This window comes from Paramormyrops kingsleyae, chromosome 1 (assembly GCF_048594095.1).
Source record: "Paramormyrops kingsleyae isolate MSU_618 chromosome 1, PKINGS_0.4, whole genome shotgun sequence".
Taxonomy (NCBI): domain Eukaryota; kingdom Metazoa; phylum Chordata; class Actinopteri; order Osteoglossiformes; family Mormyridae; genus Paramormyrops; species Paramormyrops kingsleyae.
This window is the reverse complement of record NC_132797.1, coordinates 59989739-60012426: the sequence shown is the minus strand read 5'-3', so window position 1 is coordinate 60012426 and position 22688 is coordinate 59989739. Positions and strand designations below refer to the sequence as shown.

The following is a 22688-nucleotide window of genomic DNA, read 5'->3' as shown; positions in this document are numbered from 1 at the left end:
TATTCTACTACTAACAACAGACCCCATAATTACTAATAACTGCTGATGAAGATGAACCCAACCAACCAAATGACTGGTAACTTGTGCATCACTATTGATATAACAATCTGTAATTATTATAATTCCTCTAGGGAACTCTGAAGATCAAATTCTCAATTTCTAAAATTATTAAGATAAATTATGATACTGTAAGGGTTTGATGAAGAGGCTTGCTGTCTGTTCCACACACATCTTCACATATAGGCAATAACTAATTCCCAAACATATCAGAAACATACAAAAACACTGTCCTTACCTGGGGCCCTAAACGCACATGAGTCAAATTTACTTCTAGGCTCACTGATTGGAATGTCAGCACATGCCTCTGTATCCTCCAGTCTGCCAGTCTGACCTCTGAGAGGGCCAGTCTTCAGATCTACCGGGGAGATCTGATAATCCAGGTTGAAAATAAGCTTCCGACCCACCCTGGTCCAGATTGGGGCCACCAGCGTGTCTCCCTCCACAAGCCCTTCCAGTCCCAGGGAGTCACCCAGTGACATGCGATCAAGCGTATTTACAAAACTGCTATCATCGGACAACAAACTTAAAACTGTTTGTGGGGACCTCCACAGAGGCTTTGGGTGAAAGGTTTTTACTACTAGGGGCTCTTCCGCTCCTATGTGTTTCTCAATATCTTCAGTATGGGGATCATGCATTGCCTCAGTCTTCTCTGTCTTCAAAGTCATCCCATGCTTCTTCTTATCATCTTCATATTCCCCTGACCAACACAAAACAGCCAGCACTTGCATTCCAGTCCATTATCAGCAATATGGAAAATATTTCCCAGTGGATTAACTAAAAAGGGATAAAAATACAGAGTAATTACCATTGACAGTGATGAAGCAGGAGGTGCTCACAGTGCCAGCTTGACTGCTTGCAGTGCAAGTGAACTGGCCGCTGTCCTCAGCAAAGGCCTCATGGATCACCAGGCGGGCACATCCACTCTTGTATGAAAGGCAGAAGTTATAGGAGCTCTCGATCTTGTACTCTTTGTGGAACCACATCACACTGGGGATGGGGCTGCCAGAAATCTGACATTCCAGAGTCACAGATTCTCCCTCAGTGATGGTCATGTCATCCAAACCCTGGAAACATAAATTATCTTAATATGTAATCCTTGAAATGATCATGGCAGAAATGTAAAGATGATTTACCACAAAAAACACTTACAATCAGGAAAGTAGGATGTACCACTGCCTCTTCTGTGGTTGGCTGGGTTAAAGCTTTCTCTGCAACCTACAAAATGTGTGATGTCTCTTAGAAATCATCTCATGTTGTTTTATTCAATGGCAGACAGATTGGTAAAGTAAAAAGGAATGAGGAGGTAGGACCCTTAATGGTGGTGGTGATGTTTACAGAGGATGGGTACAAGCCCTAGGCTCTGCTCTGGTTAAACAGCTGTCAAGCCCACGAGGACCATGAGGAAGAGGTTAGACCTGTGGGGAGGAACCCTGAGATATCTGCAGAGCATTTACCTGCTTCATGGCTCCCTAGACCAAAGCAGGCAAAAAGAAAATGCAACAACAGTATGTACATGTCCAATAATTTCCACCATCATGGGGATGACACCCTACTGATCTGCACTGCAAGACATGTGGATTGAGTCTCATTCATATAACTAGAAGAAAACAGTACAAAATGACTGTTTTGATCAGGCGGCGTAAGATTACAGTAAATTATCAGGTGTATCAGAAAGGAAGGAGTATTATTTCTGAAAGACAATAAATACTATGGAGTGATTCAGGTACACCATCCAGCTTAGCTGGGTTTAAACAGAGCAACAGGAAGGATTTTAGTCAAGGACTACATTATAAAACTATACAGGTCTCTAAAAAAGGCTGCGTGTCAGACAGGAACATACTCTGACATGTACCCAAAACAGGCTGATTCTTTGACAGCTGCTAAGGCACAGAAATATGATCCTGACACTCCTGGCCATCAATCTGCTGCATCCTTCAACAATGGAGGCCTCCACCTTGCTGTGGAAGGAATCTACACTGAAAAGCAGAGCACATCTTGTGGCTGAGCAGTCCTATAACTCTAGTGCAGGGCTGAGAAAGATCCTGAGGTGGGGGATTCAACTGGACAACAGTTAGGTTCCAACATGGAACATGACTGATGGCAGGTAGTACATTTTCTGCATGTGAGCAGAGCAGATGTTTCACCCACACCTTCCCTAGAGAAGACAAATGAATCTAATTCAGCAGTGAGGGACAAATGATCGCATCCAGTGAACATAGAGGAGTGGGATCACTGGTATTTCTAGATTCCTCTACTCCACATGTGCGATGTTCAGTCACTCCACAGTACAGCCACACAGGGGACGTGGTGCCACCGATGCATTAAAGGTTTGACTGGGGTGATTGTGATGGTCACGCCTGGGCAGTGACAAAGGGGCACCTCCAGCCGAGCCACCACTGCACCTTTCAGACAAAGAGTATTCCTGGAACAACATCATGAATACATGACTCGGGGTACTAGATGCATGTCAGAACATAAGCCATCACTACTAGAGAAGACCTCCTATCATAGCATTGGCTTTGGCTTGGAATGGCCTTAAGGTTGTAATAGAGCTTTTCTCCATTTCGGCTCATCCTAATTTCAGTGGTTATTTTGAACACATGGGTAATTTAGGAGGTATGAATACTCTATCCCGAAACCTTAAAAGAGAAAGTCAGGTGAATTGGTATCTCTGAATCATCCTGAGAGTTCGAGTGTGTGCATCAGTGCGAACAAATATCGCCCTCTGCAGGGTGGTCCTTGCCTTGTACTCCGGGCCGTGTGTAGTAGTCTCCAAGCTAATACTGTGACCATGTACAAGGTAAACTTTTTGAAGATGGAGGGGTTGTAGTTGGGATCACTACTAGTTAATTTCTTGTTAAAATTTACTCTTTGCTAGTAAGTTATTAGCTGTTGTAACCATGAGGATATACTACAAATTAGACAATCACCAAGTATTGTTACATTTAACAACCTAGTAAAATAAAATTTGCAGTGCCATAGAACAAAAGCTTCAGTTGTTTAATGTGATGTGTTAATGGTAGGGCTGGGCAATATGGCAAAAAAAGTCATTGCAATATATTTTTTCATATCAGTCGATTTCCATAATTATCACAATATAATTAATAAATTATTTTTAATTACAGTTCAATATTTCCTTAATTTGAAGCTACATTTATGCCTAAAATTTCCTTAAGATTCTCCTTAAAAAGAACATTAAAAAGAGGAGATATTGAAAGGACTGCAAACAGAAATTTATTTTATTAAATAATCATACAGCATTTTTTTTTGCTATGTGGCGCAATACCAGTAATACACCGACAGTAAAGTTTATTGCCGGGTATTTTACTTTGATTGCCTGGCTGCTAGTTACAGGAGTTGAGTTGAATATTGCTAGTAGAGTTGCCACCCTTCTGGTATTGAAAAATAAAATGCTGCATCGTTATTTTGACCAATATGGTATGTGACTGAAAGTTGAAATGCTAATTGTTGGTGTCTGTGACTATAAGCGCTTGCATTCTTTATGTTCTATTGGATGGCAATGCTTCTAGTGGTGAAATAAATTAATAGTATTTCCAGTTTTAGTTGGCACAAGTTTTCTACAGAGATAATAACAGAGCATGTGAGCGGAGCGGAGCGGAGCGTGAGCGAGGAGCGGAGCGGGCAGAATTTGGTCAGAGCGCGGAGCGGTTTTTTAATTAAGGCTGGAGCGGTCGCTTTGTCTCGCTCCAATTTCGCTCCGATACCGCTCACACTACAATTCTGAGCCGTGCCCAAATCTACCCAGAATTCATCTGTACAATTATCAAGACTGTTACACAAATTGGCCGAAATGGAATTCACAAAGTATTTCACAAAGGAAACTGATAAATCATACAAGTGTATTATTCTTATCAAACGTATAGATGACAAGAATGTACAGCAAGAACAACAATGTGGTGAAACTGTTTCAGTGAGTAAAGATTCACTTTGGAATCACTTTTCTCAGAAACATGAGTGTGCTACGCGAACAAGCGGAAGCCAGAGCAAAACGCGTGCAAGTTTTATATGGTTGTAGCATATCAAGTCTATAAAGTAAATTAAAGTATAAAAGCCTATAAAGTACATATTGGTAATCAAATAAATTCGTTTTGTCATTCAAAGTAGGTCTAATAAGATTTTTTTTTAAATTTCACGTAACGTAAAATGTTATTTTAGAGACGCGCTGCATCAAAAGAAAAAAATTGAGGAATTTAAAACGTGTCTGTATATTCTTTAGGCTATTAAGCCCACTGATTCCTTTATTTTTAAACCTATTTTTGTGTGGAATGCCATTTCCAAACCTGTCCGTTGTTGCCGATAGGTTGCTTAAAAATAAATATTTTCTGTTCTGACTGGCAATGTTGCCGTTGCTCATATTTCTTTATGACATAAGGCTTCGGTTTAAGGTGACATTTGTTAGGCATGCAGATTATTTGTCCCTCTTTTAAATTGGAGCGAGCGTGGAGCGATTTGACTGGAGCGGGAGGACGTTTTAGTGGAGCGAGGAGCGGTGTTGAGCGGAGCGGCTTAGTGCGAATTAGAGCGGAGGAGCGGGCGGAGCCAACAGCCTCGTGAGCGAGGAGCGGAAATTCTCACCGCTCCGCTCCGCTCACATGCTCTGGATAATAATACACAACAGCACTCTGTTGCGTGTCATTGACTTCTTTAACTTGCCAAAGTACTGCCACACCAGCAACATCTTTGTACCTGGTTTATCCACAATATCTCCCTTGAAAAAGACACCAACACCAAAGTTTCTTGTGAGGGAGTGCTTTTATAGTACCAGAAGCATAGTATCTGGGGTGCTCTATTAACTCAATACACCTTGCTACGTGTTTATTGTACAGTAGCTAGGATGTATATCATCAAAACACTGTGATTGGCAGCAGGCCAGGTTTAGTCGGCACTGACATGCTTTTGCTAGCATTCTGAATTCACTGTAGATTATTATTGTGTGGATTTTCCTGTGGAGTGAATTTTACTGGGCACTTTCATTTTGGATTTCACTGGATTTCCCTTATTAGAAGGGTTGCTTTGGACTACCTGCTCTCTTGGTGAGTTGCCCTGTTATTTTAACTGTGTTGTCTTTCATCTCTTTGCCTGCCCTATTGCATTCTGTTATTTGTTCAATAAAATCTCCATTTGTGATTTTACGGCTGTGTCTCTGCTTGTGCTCCATGGCTGGTGCTGACAAGCACTCACAGAGAAAGAGGTTTTATTTCACACCAAAACTTCATCAAGTGTTTGCCATATCGGCACCAAGGAAATTACATTGTGATAATTATTATTATAGTTTTATTGCCCAGTCCTAGTTAATGGCAAATGTTTTAATCATTTGACACTTATGCACATACTCACGATATCACCATGATGCATCAGGAGATGCCTGGAGATGGATTTAAACTGGATGCTGGTGAGATAGATGGACATATACCTGTTCTGAGAGTGGGGTCTGTAGTTATGTTCCTGAAATAGAGGTCACTTCTCTAAGATTGATACTGTCTGTCTACCTGCATTCTGCCTTATCTGCACCATGTGAGCAATAACAAGATTGTAAGAAGAGGAACAGATCAAACACCAAACGGTGATGAATAAACTGAGAAGCGAATGAGGAGATGAGATCAGAGGTTCAGAACAAAGGCCAGTTATGGCTGTTAAAGTGGAATAAGGTGTGGCCAGGGGGACTAGAACGGGAGCTCCAGTGCTGGCTATCACACATCACACTGACCCTGCTGTTTGGGTAGGATTGTCTTAGATATGGCCTCAATGTCCTGCATCCAACAAGAGGAAGAAAAGAGTGCAACAGAGACACAGGATGCTTTGCCTACATCCAAAACACAGAACAGCTCCAAGGGTTCTGTAACATAACTCTACCACTCAATGAGATACAGGCAGACATGCTGTCTGACCACCAGGAGGGAGTATTGAGTCAGACTGCTTGGAGCCCTGAGGAATTTCCATACCTCCACAGCCTCTGTCTTGGTAGCAGATACAGCAGTTTCTTCTAAAAGCAAAGACATCAAAATGAGTGATACACAAAACCAACTGCTAACACACAAACCACTTTACAAGTCCAAAACAATATGACCTATGTTCACCATGTTCTCCACACTTTTCTTTTGTCACTGGGTGATTCTTACCTGTGACGGTGACTTGGCTGTGCATGGCTGACATAGCGGGGATTGTCAGTGCAGCGCGGCCATCGCTGCCTGAGATCTGCACATCAGAGAGGACCTGGCCATCACTTAGCCAGCTCACCTCGGGGACTGCGCCATCTGCTTGCACACAGACCCACTCACCATTAAATAAAGGCACAATGCTTACCTTACATTATGTACAATGGACATTTGTCCTTTTGAGTTTATTGCATGTGAGTGAATGGATTTTATTTAGATAACAGACATGACTTCTTACCACCAGCTCCAACCTCAAGCGCTGCAGCACCACCCTCAAGTGCCACAACACTCTGTGTAATTCCTGATGCCTTCATTGACATGATAGTAGGCACCCTAGAGACAAAGGAGGGAGTTACAAAGTAATGCATTAGAAGAATTTGATTCGCTGGTGATTGTCTGTCTATGTGTTTCCTGGCTTGAGAAATGTTACTAATGGCTGGAGGTACTTTTTCTACCCTATGAAGAGGAGACCCCTACTGGGACAGGATGAATACTGCAATGAATGAGGTAGCGAAAAATTAATGCATGAGTGGATGGATGGACAAATGGATGAATACAAGGAGGGAAACTCCCACCGCAAGCACAACTGGGGCTGTAAAACTGTTACCAAAGACCTGCTTTGTGCACCAAGTGAAATAGGACCATAAAATTTACTTTGGTAAGAATGTATGTTTATTTAAAGAATTATCAGCCATATTACACATTGCTGAAATGGAGGCTTATGTACTGTATACAGAAGACAAATGTACCATTTTGTGTAATGGGAGGTATTTGTTTTTATTTATAAATGTGGTAAAATATAAACAAACACATTTAAGAGTATAAATTGGTAATTATCAGCTTCAAAATATCAAAATAACTAAAGTCTTTTCAACATCATTACATCATGACAATTCCAGTCTCTCTGTATGATCCACTGATGTATTAAAGATTTTATTCACTAACAATGATATATGTACAGTCAACAACCCTCTATATACATAGAGCTGAATATGTAGTAGCAGTGCTTGAAGTGGGCCGGAACGCAGCGGAACACAGTTCCGGAACTTCTGTATTTTCGTCTTTTGGGTTCCGCCACTTTTTTCTGCGTTCCGGTACTTACTGAAACTGATCCGACGCAGCGACAGTGGCCCGAGAAAATTAGAGTTCCTGCACTTATTTTTTCCCACTTCAAGCACTGTGTAGTAGCATACTGAGAATCAGGTGTGGAGGAAGGGGGTGACATTCATTCACTGGGTTACTGTGACACCTCAGCCAAAATACACAGGGTCATGACTCATGGCAACTATACAAATTCACATGTTTAGACAAGCACCTGCTTTACTTGGCCACTTTGTAAGAAACCCTGGAATTATGATATAACAAACAAGTGACCAGACAATTTAACGTTACCATCTAATCAGTTTTTAAGGCAGGACTGCCTTCTTATTTTACTGTCAACTGCAAAACGTATTGTCAAAGTGGTTCAAAAGTAAACTCCTATAAATCTATGTTTGGTTTTCTTTAATAAAATCGCCGGTGTTTGCTCTGCAGTGCTGCTTCTCCAATTCTGTAAGTCTGTAACAGGACTCGATTACACCACCTTGCTACCTATTATTCTGCTGAATAGCATTTCCAAAACAGACACTTCCCATTCTTGAAGTAATCTGTTGTTGAATGGACAGTAAGCAGCCAAAAAGACACTACTGAAAAATGCCCAGGAGTTATCAAATCACCCATTCTGATTTTTTTAAAGTTGCATATTAAATATAATATCAAAATGATAGACAACATAAAAATCTAATTTGTATCAAAAACTAATGAACCACAAACAAAACAGTGATATTAATAAACAACCTAAAGGGAATTCCAGAGAAATAATATTTGCGCATTTAAAGATATACTCATTCATATGACCCACGGTGCCTCATTTAAAAAATAACCTTTTAGAAAAACCTGCAGCTTCTCACTCAGCATGTGAACAAGAGCAGTACATGTAGGTACGGCCACCTCCACAACAGACTTATTCACGTAAAAAAAAAATGCTGAGAACATGATGTTTTTCAATGCTACATGCCAAATAAAAACATTACCAAACCATGTACATGTCTGAAAGGATTTCTGCTGAATGACCAAAATGGATGACTCCAAAAATAATCTGGAGAGATCGTGATTGACAATCACCACATGACACATAGCTGGAGGTGCATCTGATACCCCCCTCACCGATTCCCTTAAAAAGACATCAGAACCCACAGGACTTCGCAGGCGAGTGCTACCAAGAGCTATTCTCGGGTTTTCCCCAGTCACACTGTAGCAAAATGCTTGTGAAAGGTGTCAACGTGTTTCCTATTTTGCGGAGAATTATCAGACAATAAGCAGGCCAGTACTGCAAGGACTTCTGCCCAGACCGGCTGCATTAGACCAATAAAAACTTACTGCTCACCGTCGCTTTTCAATGTCACTAAAGGCCCACGTACACATGCTGCTGTCGCTGATAAACAAAGGAGAAGTGTCAAATCACACACCCCCAGCATTACTTACTTGTCTTCACAAGGTGGCCCAGGGAAGCAGGGACAGAGCCCTGATGATGTGTACATATAGAGACGTTATCTCCTGATCTGGGCTTTCTCTCAGAAAATCCCAAGTGAGAATGGGCGAGCCTCCAAACAAAACCACATGAAGCGGGGAGCCGTGCAGTTTTGCTTTCTCCTGCCACAAAGCCAACGCCACTGCGAGGCGAGGCAGGGAGTTCTCCAACAGCTCAGAAGTGCTAAATCGCCTCTTTCACTATATATACCCCCATGGGGCCCAGTGACCTCGTCACCACTGCCACCAGGTCTCATTGGCTATGCTGCCTTCCCCTCAGGGGGATGGGGCTGAGGGGGGGGTTAATGCAGGAGGAAGAGTGCACACCTGTCAGCTGCGTTATAGTGCACTGCGTGGCCGGGTGTCAGTTCCAGCGAGCTGGCCACCCCTTCGACGTGGGATGTCAGAAATCACGCTAACACACACAAACCCCCAAAATCAACCAACTTTCATTCCCATCAGAATGACTGCTTATAGCAAGGAAGTCCATGTATGTGCTTATGGACTAGAAAAAAAGGTCTGTGTGCTCATGCCCCACTCAGAGAGCAGTCACAGGGTGCCTCTCACTGCTGGGAATACAGCACAAAAACAGAAAAGCATAACCAGCAAATAACTACCCACCTGTGGGGTATCTCAATTCACATTAATCAGTATAGATCTTAGACATAACCCAGGGGCGCAGAAGAGATTTTTGAAGTGGGGGGAACCAAACAGTGAGCAAAAGGTCTCAACTCTTAACCTTATACTACCATGCTTGATGAGGTATTCGGCGTGATTTTATATGTGATTTTATTTTGATTAACACTGGTTGATATACTGTACATACAATGTTACAGTGCTGTCTGGTATGGAATTGCCAATAACCCAGAAATGGTCTATTAGACAATAGCATAAATAACAAGCAAGTTGCAAATTTAAATTTACTGAGCCCCAGTATACTGTAATGTTACATATTATGTGAGGACACATTCATAGATTTATAGCGTTATTTTATCAGACAAAATTTTACGTTAGGTCAAACGTAGATTAAGTTTTTATCGTTTATCTAGCATAAATTAACCTATCAGAGATATGGGAAAATTATGTTGACAATTGCATCCAACATAGGCTTGCTATAAATTAAGCCTATATAGAACTTACATCTACTTACATTGCTCATTATTTAAAAGAATCCCACGACAAATTGTTTTTTTTCCAGTTAGCTTTTTTCTGCATTGTGTACCGGTTTGGTCTGTGTCACCAAAACTGAATCGGGCACAATTCAGGCAGCTCTGTTTTCAACTTGTTCTGGACCCAAATCTTGCAATGGTGGAATACAAACAGAATACATGAAGTCACAAATGTGGTAAGTATAGGTGTTTTTGAACAAAATGTGTTGGAAGTGAAAAATTTTAAAGCCATGTATACGCTAATAGGAATGCATGCATTTTACTCTGTCTACCTACAAATGAGATAAAAAGAGACAGTGTCAACATGTGTGTGCAGCATGGAGATATGCACGCATTTCAGTGGAATCCTACCGGCAGCAAACACATGCTGTGAGTAGATTGTGATGGTCGATACAGTTTGACGAGTTCAAACATTATAGTATCCAACCCTATTGAGGGATGCAACTTATCAAAGGTTTGTTATTTTTTTTCCCCTTCACCCTGACGTAACCAAAGACTAAGAAGAAATATACATTACTGCTTTTAAATGTTCTCATCCCAGGGGAAAAGCCAGTGCCAAAAGACAGATCTGGGAAAAACAAGATTAATACAAGTTAAATAACAGAATCCATCCATCCATCCATTTTCCATGACTGCTTATCCAGGACAGGGTCAGGGTGAGCCTGGAGCCAATCCCAGGCAGCACAGGGCACAAGGCAGGGGACACACTGGCCCGTCCATCACAGTAGACACTCTCTCACATACACATAATCCTGCACAAAGGGCAATTTTTGAAACATCAGTTCACCTCCACATGTTCTTGGATTGCAGGAGGAAACTGGAGTATCTGGAATAATCCCACACAAATACAGGTAGAACATCCAAAATCCACACACACAGAGCTGGGAGGAGGAAACCAATACATGAAACATGGACATGAAACATTATCCTTTCCTCCATCCATCTTCCCACCATTTTTCCTGGTCAGGGTCACGGTTAAGGACCTGGAGTCCTTCCCAGGCAGCATAGCCAGGGTACACCCTGGATGGGGTGTCTGTCCATCAAAGGGCATGTGTGCATACATATACACATTGACAACTAAGGGACACACATTAGCCTAAATGCAAGACTTTGAACAGCATGAGGAAATTTGCATGACCCGCAAACTCCACACACACCACAGGGGCTGGGATTTGTACCCCCAACCTAGGAGGTGTGAGGCAACAGTACTGCCCATTGAGCCACTACACAGGCAGCATTAATAAAAGTGAATATGATCACTCATAAAAAATTTATCAAAAATCATTTTATTTGAAATTTCATTTGCTACAGTACTGCTAGCTTGTCATTTTCTGTTTATTAAAGAAAACCACCAGGTACGGACTGACTATATTGAAGACTGGGAATTTTCCCAGTGGGCCAGTCTTGCAAGGGCCGTTTTTTTTCCCCAACCTGTTCATCGATCTCGGGGGATTTTTATAGATGATTAAATAGATAATTAATGGACAATTTAATGAATGATTAATGATAATGCTTTATTTCATTGGTGGCCAACTGGTTGATCACAATCGGCAAGGGATACCCGGCTGCTTTTAGTTGTCAGTCTGCCCCTGATAACTACATACCTTCACTTCTTACAAAAAACATTCTCAGCTGTTTACAGCACTGCTTCCTGACACGATCTATTATAGCCATGAGTCATGATGTGACCTCTGCACTAGAGAAACCGGTGTAAAGTCAGTTTCTCGTTTCATCTGTGTCTATAGCTGAATATGTAACTGGAAATATCGGAATTTGCACATGATCACAAGTCATAATGTCACGCCAGGAAACTGGCGTAAAGTCAGTTTGTTGTTTCATCTATGTCCATAGCAGACATTGTGACTGATATGTGACTGTAAATATCTGAATGTGCACTATAACATTCTTGCCTTTCTCTCATGCCTAAATCATCAGCAACTTCTCCAGAGCTGCTCAGGATCAAAATTCAAGAATGAAAGGAGGGCAGATGAAGGCTTATAGCTTAAGAATGGCAAAGTTACTCAAGACACTGAGCTGTGCTCGGCTCTGATAAGTTTCCAGGGCAGGACATGTCATTTATACAGCTGGCCATTTCTGTCCCGGGGGGCGGGGTTTTGCAGGGACCACACAAAAAGCTTAAGGAGGGGGTGTCACGTGTCACCTTCAACAGCTGCTGTGGCCATGGTGCCATTTTGGGATACTGCAGATGTCACTTGGGTTTTCTGTTGGGGAGAGGAAAGAGGAACACCAGGGACAGAGACAAACAGGGAGAGTAACATTTATGGGGCAAGGAAAAGCAGCCCTACTGTACTTTTTAAAGGTGAATTTCAGAACATTTAAAGTGAATGACAAATAAAATTACATCAACTGAAAGTTCCAGTAGATGTGGTTCCTTTGATCGATTTTACCGTCAGCTGCCACACTGCCACGTTACTGACACGTGGAAGAACAGATCCATTTAGGGTCACTATGTCACATATAACTTGAAATGGATTCACTAGGATCATCAGGAGATTAAATGGGGAGCACTTTACAGCGATCTTGCACCGGTTGCATCGCAAGGCATTTGTCTATAAGCAGCATAGGTATAAATACTAAAAGGAGAACACTTCAGGTCCAGAAAGAAAAAAATTCAGACCAGGATTTTGTGTCAACCAACCAGTTGAGTACTATATGACTGTGACTCTTTATGCTGTGCTGGTTGGTTGAAACAAAATCCTGGTCTGGATTTTTCAAAAGGGTCTGGCTGCAGCCACTCCGAATGTGCACTCTCAGCCATCTGCACGCTCAGCCACTGACGTCATGTGCACGCTCAGCCACAACAGGAAGTGCGACCGGGAAATCAAGTGCTGAAGCTGAAGTTTGATCTTGAGGCCAGTGTGAACGGTATGTTAAGGTTCTTTATTTGTATTACTGAATTAAATAGTTACAAGTTTATTTACTTCATGCCATACATTTTTGCAATGTAGTGCGTTAGTAACTATTTTCTCTGACCGGAGTGATTTTTTTCAGTCAAGGCAACTACTAGCCAGTTAGCTCACGTTATCTTACGGCAAAATAGACACATTTCTACTTTTACAGCACTTTTCGTGTAGTTATCTTGTGAATAGCATATAGTTTTTAGTTATTTGTGTGGTCTTGCAGAGAACGTTTCTCCTTACAGCAAGGCAACACAAGTTTATTATCATACGCAGGGGTTATTTAGTGTGCAAGATTTATAAAAGTTAAACTAAGACAAAAAAGCAAAATAGAAATTGAAAAAAAACTTAAAATTTGCTTAGAAAATCTGATTAAAAGTGCAGTAAATGTACAGCTAAAAATCAGACACAGTTAATGGTTTTATATTATATAACAACCCCTCCAACCTCAAGGTTCCTCACACGACCTTAAAATATCAGAAGCATATTTAAATTCATGTTTAAAGTGATGTAAAAATATTTATTAAGTTTACTATTAAAACAAATATGTAATGTTTCTTTGTGCTTTTACAGATGCACCCCTCTATAACCCGTGAGGACTTTGTGCCACAGCAGTGCACAACATGTTGCACTTTTTATCACTGCCCACTATGCCCTGCCCTGCAACCTATGAGGTTGGGAAAAATACAGCAACATTTAGATGGGCATTTTAAAAATGCAATAATTTTTGAAGGTAATGTAAGGTAGAGTATTACAATATTACTAGGGTGACTGGATAACTTATGTGCAAGAAGGCACTGAACTCTTGCATGTCAAAGCGCAAGAAAAACTTTGTTTAGCCAGACATGGGAAAAAATATACTTTAAGATAATGTGTAAAGTGTCCCCCATGACAGAGTCTGTTTTCAGTCTACCTTTAAGGCATCGTACAGACGTGAAAAAATTACTGCAAGTGCTTCTATAAAGTTACTGGACACAGGCTGTGATATAGCCCACATAATAGCCACACTAGTCCCATTGTTTTACTACTGGATGCATTGTTTCAATATTGCAAGCAGTTTGAATTTTTATTCTGACTTGTTACCCTTTACTGGTTCTTATTTCTAATAAGAGAATATGTCTTTGCCACCTGCCATGTAGCTCTGAGGGTCACTACCATTGCCTGTTTTGCATGAAAACAATACTTAGAAGAAACAATATGGAGAGTCATCTAAAAATATGCTCAAAATCTGCATCTGAGCCCTCCCACAGCCTACCTGTTCCAGCACAGGACCCCTCCCACAGCCTACCTGTTCCAGCACAGGACCCCTCCCACAGCCTACCTGTTCCAGCACAGGACCCCTCCCACAGCCTACCTGTTCCAGCACAGGACCTTTCCCACAGCCTACCTGTTGCAGCACAGGACCCCTCAAATGCAAATGTGCTGGGTCCACAATCCTGTTTTAAAATGAGAAAAACAACAAACTGTCCTCATTGCTCATTAGATTTGCTCAAAAAGAACCTGGACACACACATCTTAAGAAAGCATGCAAACAGATCCCAGGATGTAACACTGATGTCTCATCTTTACAGCATTTGCGATGATGTACCTAATGGACTGTCAGCAGTTCAACGAACTGGCCATGGTTTTTCTGTTCCGGTCCACGTACAAAGGAAGATAATGGGCAACATTCATCATGTTAAATGTGAACTGGAGGAATGCTGGCAGTTCCAGCTTTTGGCTCAGAGAAGTGGATTGCCTTTTAGTCAGTGTGAACACCTCCACTCACTTGATTATTGCTGTGACACTGCTTGTGAAGAAATCTTAAATCCCACTGTTCTAGATGAAATGGTGGTCCTTAAATTTTTTGGTAATGAAAAGAAAGCAGTTTGCCTAAAGAGACAAAAAGCAGCACAGGCAGCTTGTGTCCCATTTTCTGTTTTGGTGGAATTTGGTGGCTCTCATAAGCAGATTACGCTATCCATACACGAGCCTATGATACATCATTATAGCCGTCTTGGTAGAGTGATGGTCTCTTATAATTCGTCTGATGGCACTTGGCACTGTCCCTGTGCAAAGGCTCGCACATCCTGTATTCACAAAAACATTGGTAAATGGCACTTATTTCAAATGAAGAGAGACTTGTTTAGGACTGGACCATCTGAACCAGCAGATGCAGAAACGATGCAAAAGGCTATTACTCATGTACCCAACATTGATCTGCAAAGAAGCGTGCAATATCTCTTTGATGAAAAGAAACTACCAGCTTTCCTCCCAGATAAAGTAAACCAACCCAAGTCATTACTTGAGTATTCTACACAGTTATATTCTATGAAAACAACATGTACATTTTGTTTTGAACAAACTGTACTTGAAAAGCCTCAGTTGGTCACAAAATGGCCAAAATTGTAACAATGGCAGGTGTTGTGCATGGTAAGTTAAATATTCACTTAAATGTGTGGCCTTGCATATTTCTCCCAACACACAGATAACACTGGAAAGACACTTTTTGTTTTGTTTTTTGTTTTTCAGATGTTTCGGTCTACACAAGAAGATGCCCAGTATGTCATGTGCTTTACAGGTATCAGGAATGGCAGGATGGAGTCCACAATTTTGATAATCACTTGTTTCTGAGTCTTGAACATTGTCTATACCTTAGACAAGGCTTGCAGGTTTGTATGAATGTGCATAACACAGAGCTTGATTGCATAATGTCTTTTTGGTTGGTTTTCATGATCTATATTTTTCTGTTCACCCTGCTCCTTTTTTCCTTATGAATCATATTTCAACTTCTAGGGCCATGAACACTTTGGAAGGCCTCAGGGGAGTCAAATACCCAAACAGAGACAGCCTTCTCCATGGTTACTTGAATTTTGAAGCATTAACAGATAATGACTACAGTTATTCATGTGTAAACTGTGGTTACCATCCCCCAGTTGTTATCATGGACCTTCACAAAAAAGGTGTTTTCAGCTTAGCAGTTAAACAACATTTGAATTATGTCTCTTCATTAATACTACATTTTGTACCAGGGAAAAAAAACTTCCCTTATTTCCCTTTACAACAAAGTGAGTGACCTCAAAGAACCACCTGGCGAATTCAAAGGTGAAGTGGACATTGAACAGTTCTGGCGATCTGTTCACCTTGAGATGATTTAACGTGGATTCTTTCCAAGTAATTACCTGTTTAAATTTAACTTGTTCCTGAAATGTTTTGTTATATCATCTAATTTGTTATTTTAGTTTTAAAATGACATTGAACTAAATTGTATTGCCCTCAGGTCGTTCACAGAACCCATTTGCAGTGGAACCCACCTATGAGAACTGGGCTCCATGGCTTGGTAAACATACAAGGAAAGGCCAAATAGTACTCAATACTGAATATGAGAAAGTAACAGCTTCAAAGATTGCCCCAGAAGAAGCACAGGTCATTAATTTATCTGAAGATCATCTTGTAGACGAGTTAATGAAGCAGAAGGTAGAAAGAAAATTATTTCTTCACTAAATCAATTGTAGGAATTATTAGCTCAGGTAATTTTTAATATCTCCACCAATATGTTTGAATTAATTAAAGTTTAATTAATTATTATTTAATGCTGATTATTAACCAATCTTTATGCCGAATGGTCGGCTCCTCCAAACTCAATTGCGGTATCCCTGTGAGTCTGTTAATGTGAGACTTAAATGGGATTCACTAATTACCAGTATCGCTTAGTAACCTGGGTTAGAAGGCTCGTCCAGCGAGCTGCATCACCAGGTAATGTAAACGATTGGTAGCGAAGCTCCCCTCACGGCCGATGAGAGAGAGTCTTGCGATGTTTCAGGCGAGTTTGAGGTTCAGAGCGTGTAGCAAGATCGCACAGAGGCAGGAACTTAGTGTGAGTACTCAATGACGGAGGCTGAAGTTGTGTAAAAGACATGCATTTATTCCTAGCTAACACTACAACTAACATAAGACAGACATTACACCTAACACAAACAACAAACACGAAATAACGGAATAAAACAAACGATGTAATTATGAAAATGCAATGACCGGATTTAAATGAGTAACCTTAAATGGGAAATACTGTTCTGCAAAGCAAGCACAGTTTGTGGAAACACGACCCTAAAGTCTTATAGCAGGTTAACAGAACAGCTTAAGTTGTTAGAATGAAAGGAAGTTGGTTTACTTGGTTGAAGAGTGGGGGTGGGGGGGGGGGTCTTGGCAGTTGATGGCAGAGCTGCTGAGCTGATGGCACTCAGGATGGCGCGGTGTTTGGAGCAGTGGAGTGGAGTCCCTTTAGATTCTCTCTCCTGGTGAAGCTTTGTCTTGGGTGCTGTGCTCTGTTCAGCTGGGCCTTCACCGGAGGGTTCTTGTGGGCTTCTCTTCTCCCGGGCTGATGGTCTTTTCTGCGCTTGATGATCTGTTCGCCCCGGCTGATGTTCTCCTTCGGGCTGGCGGTTATTCTCTGCGCACCTTTGTTCTGAGGTGCCAGGATTTTTATGCTGTAAAGTCCATGAATAGGGATGACCAGGAATTCGACTCCTGGCCCAATGGCTGGCCATCCATTTGGCGGGCTTTTGGAAGGGGGTCTGTATCAGTCCTTTTGGGATTTATGACTTGACTGATTCTCCCTTTACTGATGATTTCTATTAAGCTGTTATAACTTTTGATACATCCACTTTTATGGTAATCACTGACCAGATTTGGAATCAGGAGTGATTTTCCATCAGTTTGACACCAAACATTCCATACCAGCTTCATAGGTACATACCTCATACCATCTGCATTAATTGATTAAACAATTAATTATTTTATCTATGTGACTGATTCACATCAGTATGGGATACAGGTGTTTTGGGTTGCACCTCAACAGATGTTACACTTTGTGCAGATATTACATCAAATATTAATATTCTAAACAGCACATCTTATCCATAGATAGGCATGGCCATTAGTTTGTGGTAATATCAATATAAGTTGCACATCTGGAAACAACATATTTTGTTTGGTGTGGCTTATGCCAATTCATCTTCTCCAGAATGGATAAGATACACCTTAATTCAGTTCTTTTAACATAGTATGTTAGAGCAAAGAAACTTCGTAGCGGTCCACCAAGATCAGATAAGGACCACAAAGGAATGTTGGAAGAGAAGGGGGGGTTTTAACAGACTCTCTAAAAGTTAGGATACATTGGTTACACTGATTTTCCAGATTCTTCTGGTATACCATGAGAACATATATACAATGGTAGCTATACCTATCTATTTATTTAAATTTATATGTGTTCAAGTGCAAAGGGGTGAAATAGGTGATACTTCGTGAACATGGTTATAAGGGTGGCACACAAAACACTAAGATTGTCTAAGGACACATACAAACATAACCTATCTGTATATTGAGACTAGTAGTCATGAGTAGATCAATATACAGGGTATACAAAAGCCAAACTTAAATGAAATTTCCTTTAGGGTGTTCATCTGTTGGGTGAGTGATATGTAAGGCAGAATGTATGGGGAGGGGGTTGTGTGCCAAGTCGAGGGACCCCTGTTCATTAGGTCCACTCTGCTTGTCTGTAGGTCCCTAAATCTTTGGGCAATAAAAGTTGGAGTGCTGGCCTCCCTTGTTATCTGTGTGTGTGTGTTTATGTGTGTAATCCCCCTTTGGTGCCTCTCGTACCAGGCTCGGCCTTGTCTCAGGCCACCTGGAATTCAGGCCCTGTGATATGTGCATGTGTGATCCTACACAATTAAGATAAATTGTAGGAGAACTATGATCTTTGTTATGGCATGCTTAATTACATTTTATTATTACCTCTTGTGATGGCTACCCCCACAGCCACACAGCTAATTTGAAGGGAAGTATTATTTATGGTCATTTGTTATTCTATGTTGGAGTTTGTTTAGTTTAAGTGCACTAAATTAGTAATTACTATTTAATTTGTTTATGTATTTCTTTATTTGTCACATTTAACCAGTTACTAGACGAGGCGCGCACGTTTAGTTAACTGGAATAATGTGTTAAGTATTTATTGAGTTTAATTATTTCCTTTGATTTACCGTGTGTGGAGTGCAGGGGAGGATTCCTTGCTGCTCCAGTCAAAGAGGTGGCCAACATGGAAGCTGGGCTAAATGCAGGAAATTGAACAACTCCAACTAGCTGTGCCTTCCATCTCGGTCCCTGACACCTCTATTAGGTTGGAGTTATCAGAAAACTCTGCAAGGCCTGCAATATTGATTTCAAGGGTTCTCGCATGGACATGTTATCAAGGTTACAAGCAGAGATGAGAACACGTCAATGTTATGACAAGGTTTTCCAAAAAATCTGGGGGGCATCAGGTAAGAGCAGTGAATTTTCAGTTAGGTATTGCATCAGTAATGTTGCTTCTATGTAGACCTATATTAATTTTTAAGGGTCCAAAGCACGTAGTGCATTGGAACCTTATTGTTTTTCTTAGGATTTTTCTCTTTTTAAGGGTCCAAAGCATGAAATGCTTATGGACCATTATTAAGGGTCCAAAGCACATAGTGCTAGGGAACCTTATTGTTTTTGTTAGGATTTTCTTCTTTTTTTTTCTTCCCTAAAACTGAATGCCCAGCCTAATCCGTAAGACCTAGGCTTACCAAATTTGGACAGCCATGTACAATTGCAGTCATAAATCATAAAAGATTGGCCGCCATTAGCCAATCAATATCAAGCAGCCATTTGACAGGCTTAACAATGACTAATCAAAACCAAATTTAGCTGGTACATTCATGCTCTGACCCTCTGCAAACCCTGTAAAGGACAACTCACTCGGCCAGATGGGGGCGCTACAGTGGCCCCATTTGCATTTCTGCCTATTACTCCAGAATTATCAAGCCTACAGTTGAAATTGATTGCCAGTCCAATTCACCATGGCGTGCCAAATCCAAGCACATATAGAACTTGGTGATACATCGTTGCGTTTTTGAATGATTTATATTTGTCTGAAAACAGGCTTTTTCGTTAAGCTCCTAGGATTTTCGCCCCACCTACATTAATCTGGTGCCATTCAAATCAGGAGACAGTACTTTTAAAGATTTAGAGAAAAAAACAAACTTTCGGTAAGGTACGGCCAAAAGCCACACCATGACCTTACTGGCGCCATGTCCATTTCAATCAGACAGCTATATCTCAGGCATGCTTCAGCCAATCATTACCAAATTTCTCTCGCTAATGTATGTCTGTACCACAGACAGATCCTCCAAATTTCGTGTCGGTCGGTCAAACGAGAACGGCCACTGTTTATATATGTCTAAGACCAACCTAACCCACATGGAAATTTACGCATGCCATCTTCAATCCCATTCCACATTAATTAGTGTAGTTTACCTTTGTTCTTAAAGTTACTGCAGTGTTCATTCAACATTGAATGAAAATATTCTTCAGGTTCTGAAGCCAGTGCAGAGAGAGCTTCTCTTCCTAGATTCTAAATGTTTCCAGGCACCAGGTGGATTTGGTACTCAAAGATACACAGCTCTGTTAAGGTTACAATAATGAAAACTTAATTTGTGTTCTGAGATGGTCACGTTCTTATGACCAATCTCGCAGGAGTTCCAGAGTTTTGCATGTACAGAAGCTCATTATTCAACATCATTTTAAGGGTTTACGCAAGTACAAAGAACTAGGATGCTGGGAGTATGTACGCTACGCAGCTGTGCGGTGGGAGTAACAGGCAGAAGTCGTACTACGCGGAATTGGCACAGAAAAAAAAATTTATGTTGCAGACAGGAAACGGAAGCCTAATGAACACAATTTGGACTTACAGTCCTCTTTGTTCGTACAGTACAGTATGTCTGACTGTTTGTAAGTTGAGCGTGTAGAGCAGTGTCTGTATTTGCCTAATGCATGCATAAGGTCATGTTCTGCAGACCTTGTTCTGGGATGGAACGTTCTTATGACCATCCTTCAAAAAGCTTTAAAATTGAATTTTCTGTTTTGTTTAGATTTGTATGTCTTTGTCTACAATTGACAGGGATCTCGCAAATAGGATAAATCCAGGGCAGTGGAGTGAAAAGACCGGACTTGAGTTAGAAGTAAATATTATATATTTACATTTTTACAAGTATGTAGTACAATGTGTTAGTTGTAAGCTTGTGTTTGTCTTGCCTACAGAAAATCATGTAGGTTCACTTGGCCCATAGAGAGACCAATCAGGATGCCTGCTCAGTCTTTCTCTCTCTCTTTTCCTTTCTCTCTTGCTGGCACAAATATAGAAATTTTGATATTGTATATATTTTGTAATACAGGTTGCAGGACAGGGAAGGTCAGCGCATGGAATATAGAATATAAATCTAAAACAGTGCATTAGGTCAATAGAAATACATGACAAAAAATAAATGAGTGGTGGGCCACAGAGGTAATAAAAAATCGATGCAAAACAATTGACACACTCACAAATGGTTTCTTTTTCATTTTCCTAAAAGAGGTTTCCCCAACAAACATACGGAAATGACTGTGGAATCTTCATGCTAATGGTGAGATGCATGTTGGTTATTTTGTCCTTTTAATGTTTTCCCCCTTCATACTAATACTGTTTGTTTGTTTTTTTTTACAGATGGCCCTGTACATAGCACTTGATGCCCCCTTTGATTACACAATAGTCAGCACTTTTCATTATAATTGTTGTAATTCAATTTTCAGAAATAACAAATGAATGATGTAAATCAATGATGGCATTAATCTACTTATTTTGTGTTCAGCTGGACATGTCTGCCCTTCAGAAGTGGTGGTGTTTGCTTTTGATGGAGAACTTTGGACTGGACAAGCAATCATTTTTCTTGACATTTTTTCATTTTCTTTCCACTTTGAAGTGTGTTTTTTCCACAGTTTTAGTCGTAGAAAAACCATAGATGACTCATATTGTGTAATTATGGGAGGGATTTTAAATTTGTACTTCTTGAGCCGAGAGCAAAACAGCAAACCTCTTTTTTTTAAACCAGATTTTCCCCATATAGTTATTATTCAGTAGTAAGGAGATGCAGCACACAAAACATATCTATGACATCTAAGGGCCAAATCAGCCATTATAATGTCAGTAGCCCCAGTGGCAATGACAGCTTCTTAGTTTATCAGGATTTAACGGTCTTTCATTTACATTATTTCACTGTTTAATAGTTTTCAGCTAAAAACACTGGCTAATCTCAACTGTTCTAACCATTAAGGAGTGTTGCTTTAACTAACAGCCAAATCAGCTATAAACTTTATTAGTACACTGCAATCATACAGTTTCTTCAAGAATTGCCTTCAAGTTTACTTATTACTTTTAACTTCCATGTTTCTTATAGTAGTTGCATTTGGATTTTATTTATTTATTTGAACCATTTCCTTTTTTCAGCCATGGCAAACTTTTTGCCCACTGGACAGAGGAGTCCAAGGCTTTCTTGAGTGGTGAACGGCAGCCTGTATTCTGCCTACGCAAAAGAAAGCTTGAAGAGACAGTGCAGGTACAAATTTTCAATTTATTGAATACGTTTCACTCAAGCAATAAATTTCAGAAAAGCTCTACAGAAACACTCCCAGCAGAAGTGCCATCAGTGCTCTGCTACAAATCTCATAGAAAGTAAAAACAGCATTAATAAGACATTGGTGGTATGCTCAATATAGCTCATTCACATCTTTTTGGAAGCTGGTACAAATTCAGACATCCAACCCAGCAAAACTCAATTCAGGGAGGTAACACTAAGGTATTTGGATAGCACTTAAACATTTGAAATTTGGAAAACTCCTTTGTGATGGAAAGATTGTAATGGACGGTAGCACAAATAAAAGTTATGGGATGTAGCCACAAATTAAGTGAATCTAAGTCGGACCCT

General features: G+C 40.6%; 1 protein-coding gene and 1 long non-coding RNA gene across 5 annotated transcripts in view; one reads left to right on the top strand and one right to left on the bottom strand.

Moving 5' to 3' along the window:
* The window catches only part of LOC111852999 (titin-like), a 131161-nt gene extending 122193 nt beyond the window's left edge, over window positions 1-8968 (bottom strand). The window contains exons 1-7 of one of the 2 annotated variants that reach the window (XM_023829413.2): window positions 8760-8968; window positions 6475-6569; window positions 6201-6338; window positions 6024-6064; window positions 1210-1275; window positions 866-1124; window positions 296-757 (exon numbers count right to left, since the gene is read on the bottom strand). In XM_023829413.2, the coding sequence (XP_023685181.2) occupies window positions 296-757; window positions 866-1124; window positions 1210-1275; window positions 6024-6064; window positions 6201-6338; window positions 6475-6569; window positions 8760-8815 (1117 nt within the window). In that variant the 5' untranslated portion in view covers window positions 8816-8968. The remainder of the gene's footprint in view (window positions 1-295; window positions 758-865; window positions 1125-1209; window positions 1276-6023; window positions 6065-6200; window positions 6339-6474; window positions 6570-8759) is intronic. The other variant, XM_023829414.2, reaches the window with a different exon arrangement.
* A 3827-nt stretch (window positions 8969-12795) lies between these two features.
* LOC111853001 (uncharacterized) overlaps window positions 12796-22688 on the top strand; it is a 41479-nt gene continuing 31586 nt past the window's right edge. For 2 of the 3 annotated variants that reach the window (XR_011993149.1, XR_011993152.1), the window contains exons 1-6: window positions 12796-12859; window positions 13465-15303; window positions 15403-15542; window positions 18928-19190; window positions 20849-20909; window positions 21300-22319. This is a non-coding gene — a long non-coding RNA (uncharacterized lncRNA). The remainder of the gene's footprint in view (window positions 12860-13464; window positions 15304-15402; window positions 15543-18927; window positions 19191-20848; window positions 20910-21299; window positions 22320-22688) is intronic. The other variant, XR_011993150.1, reaches the window with a different exon arrangement.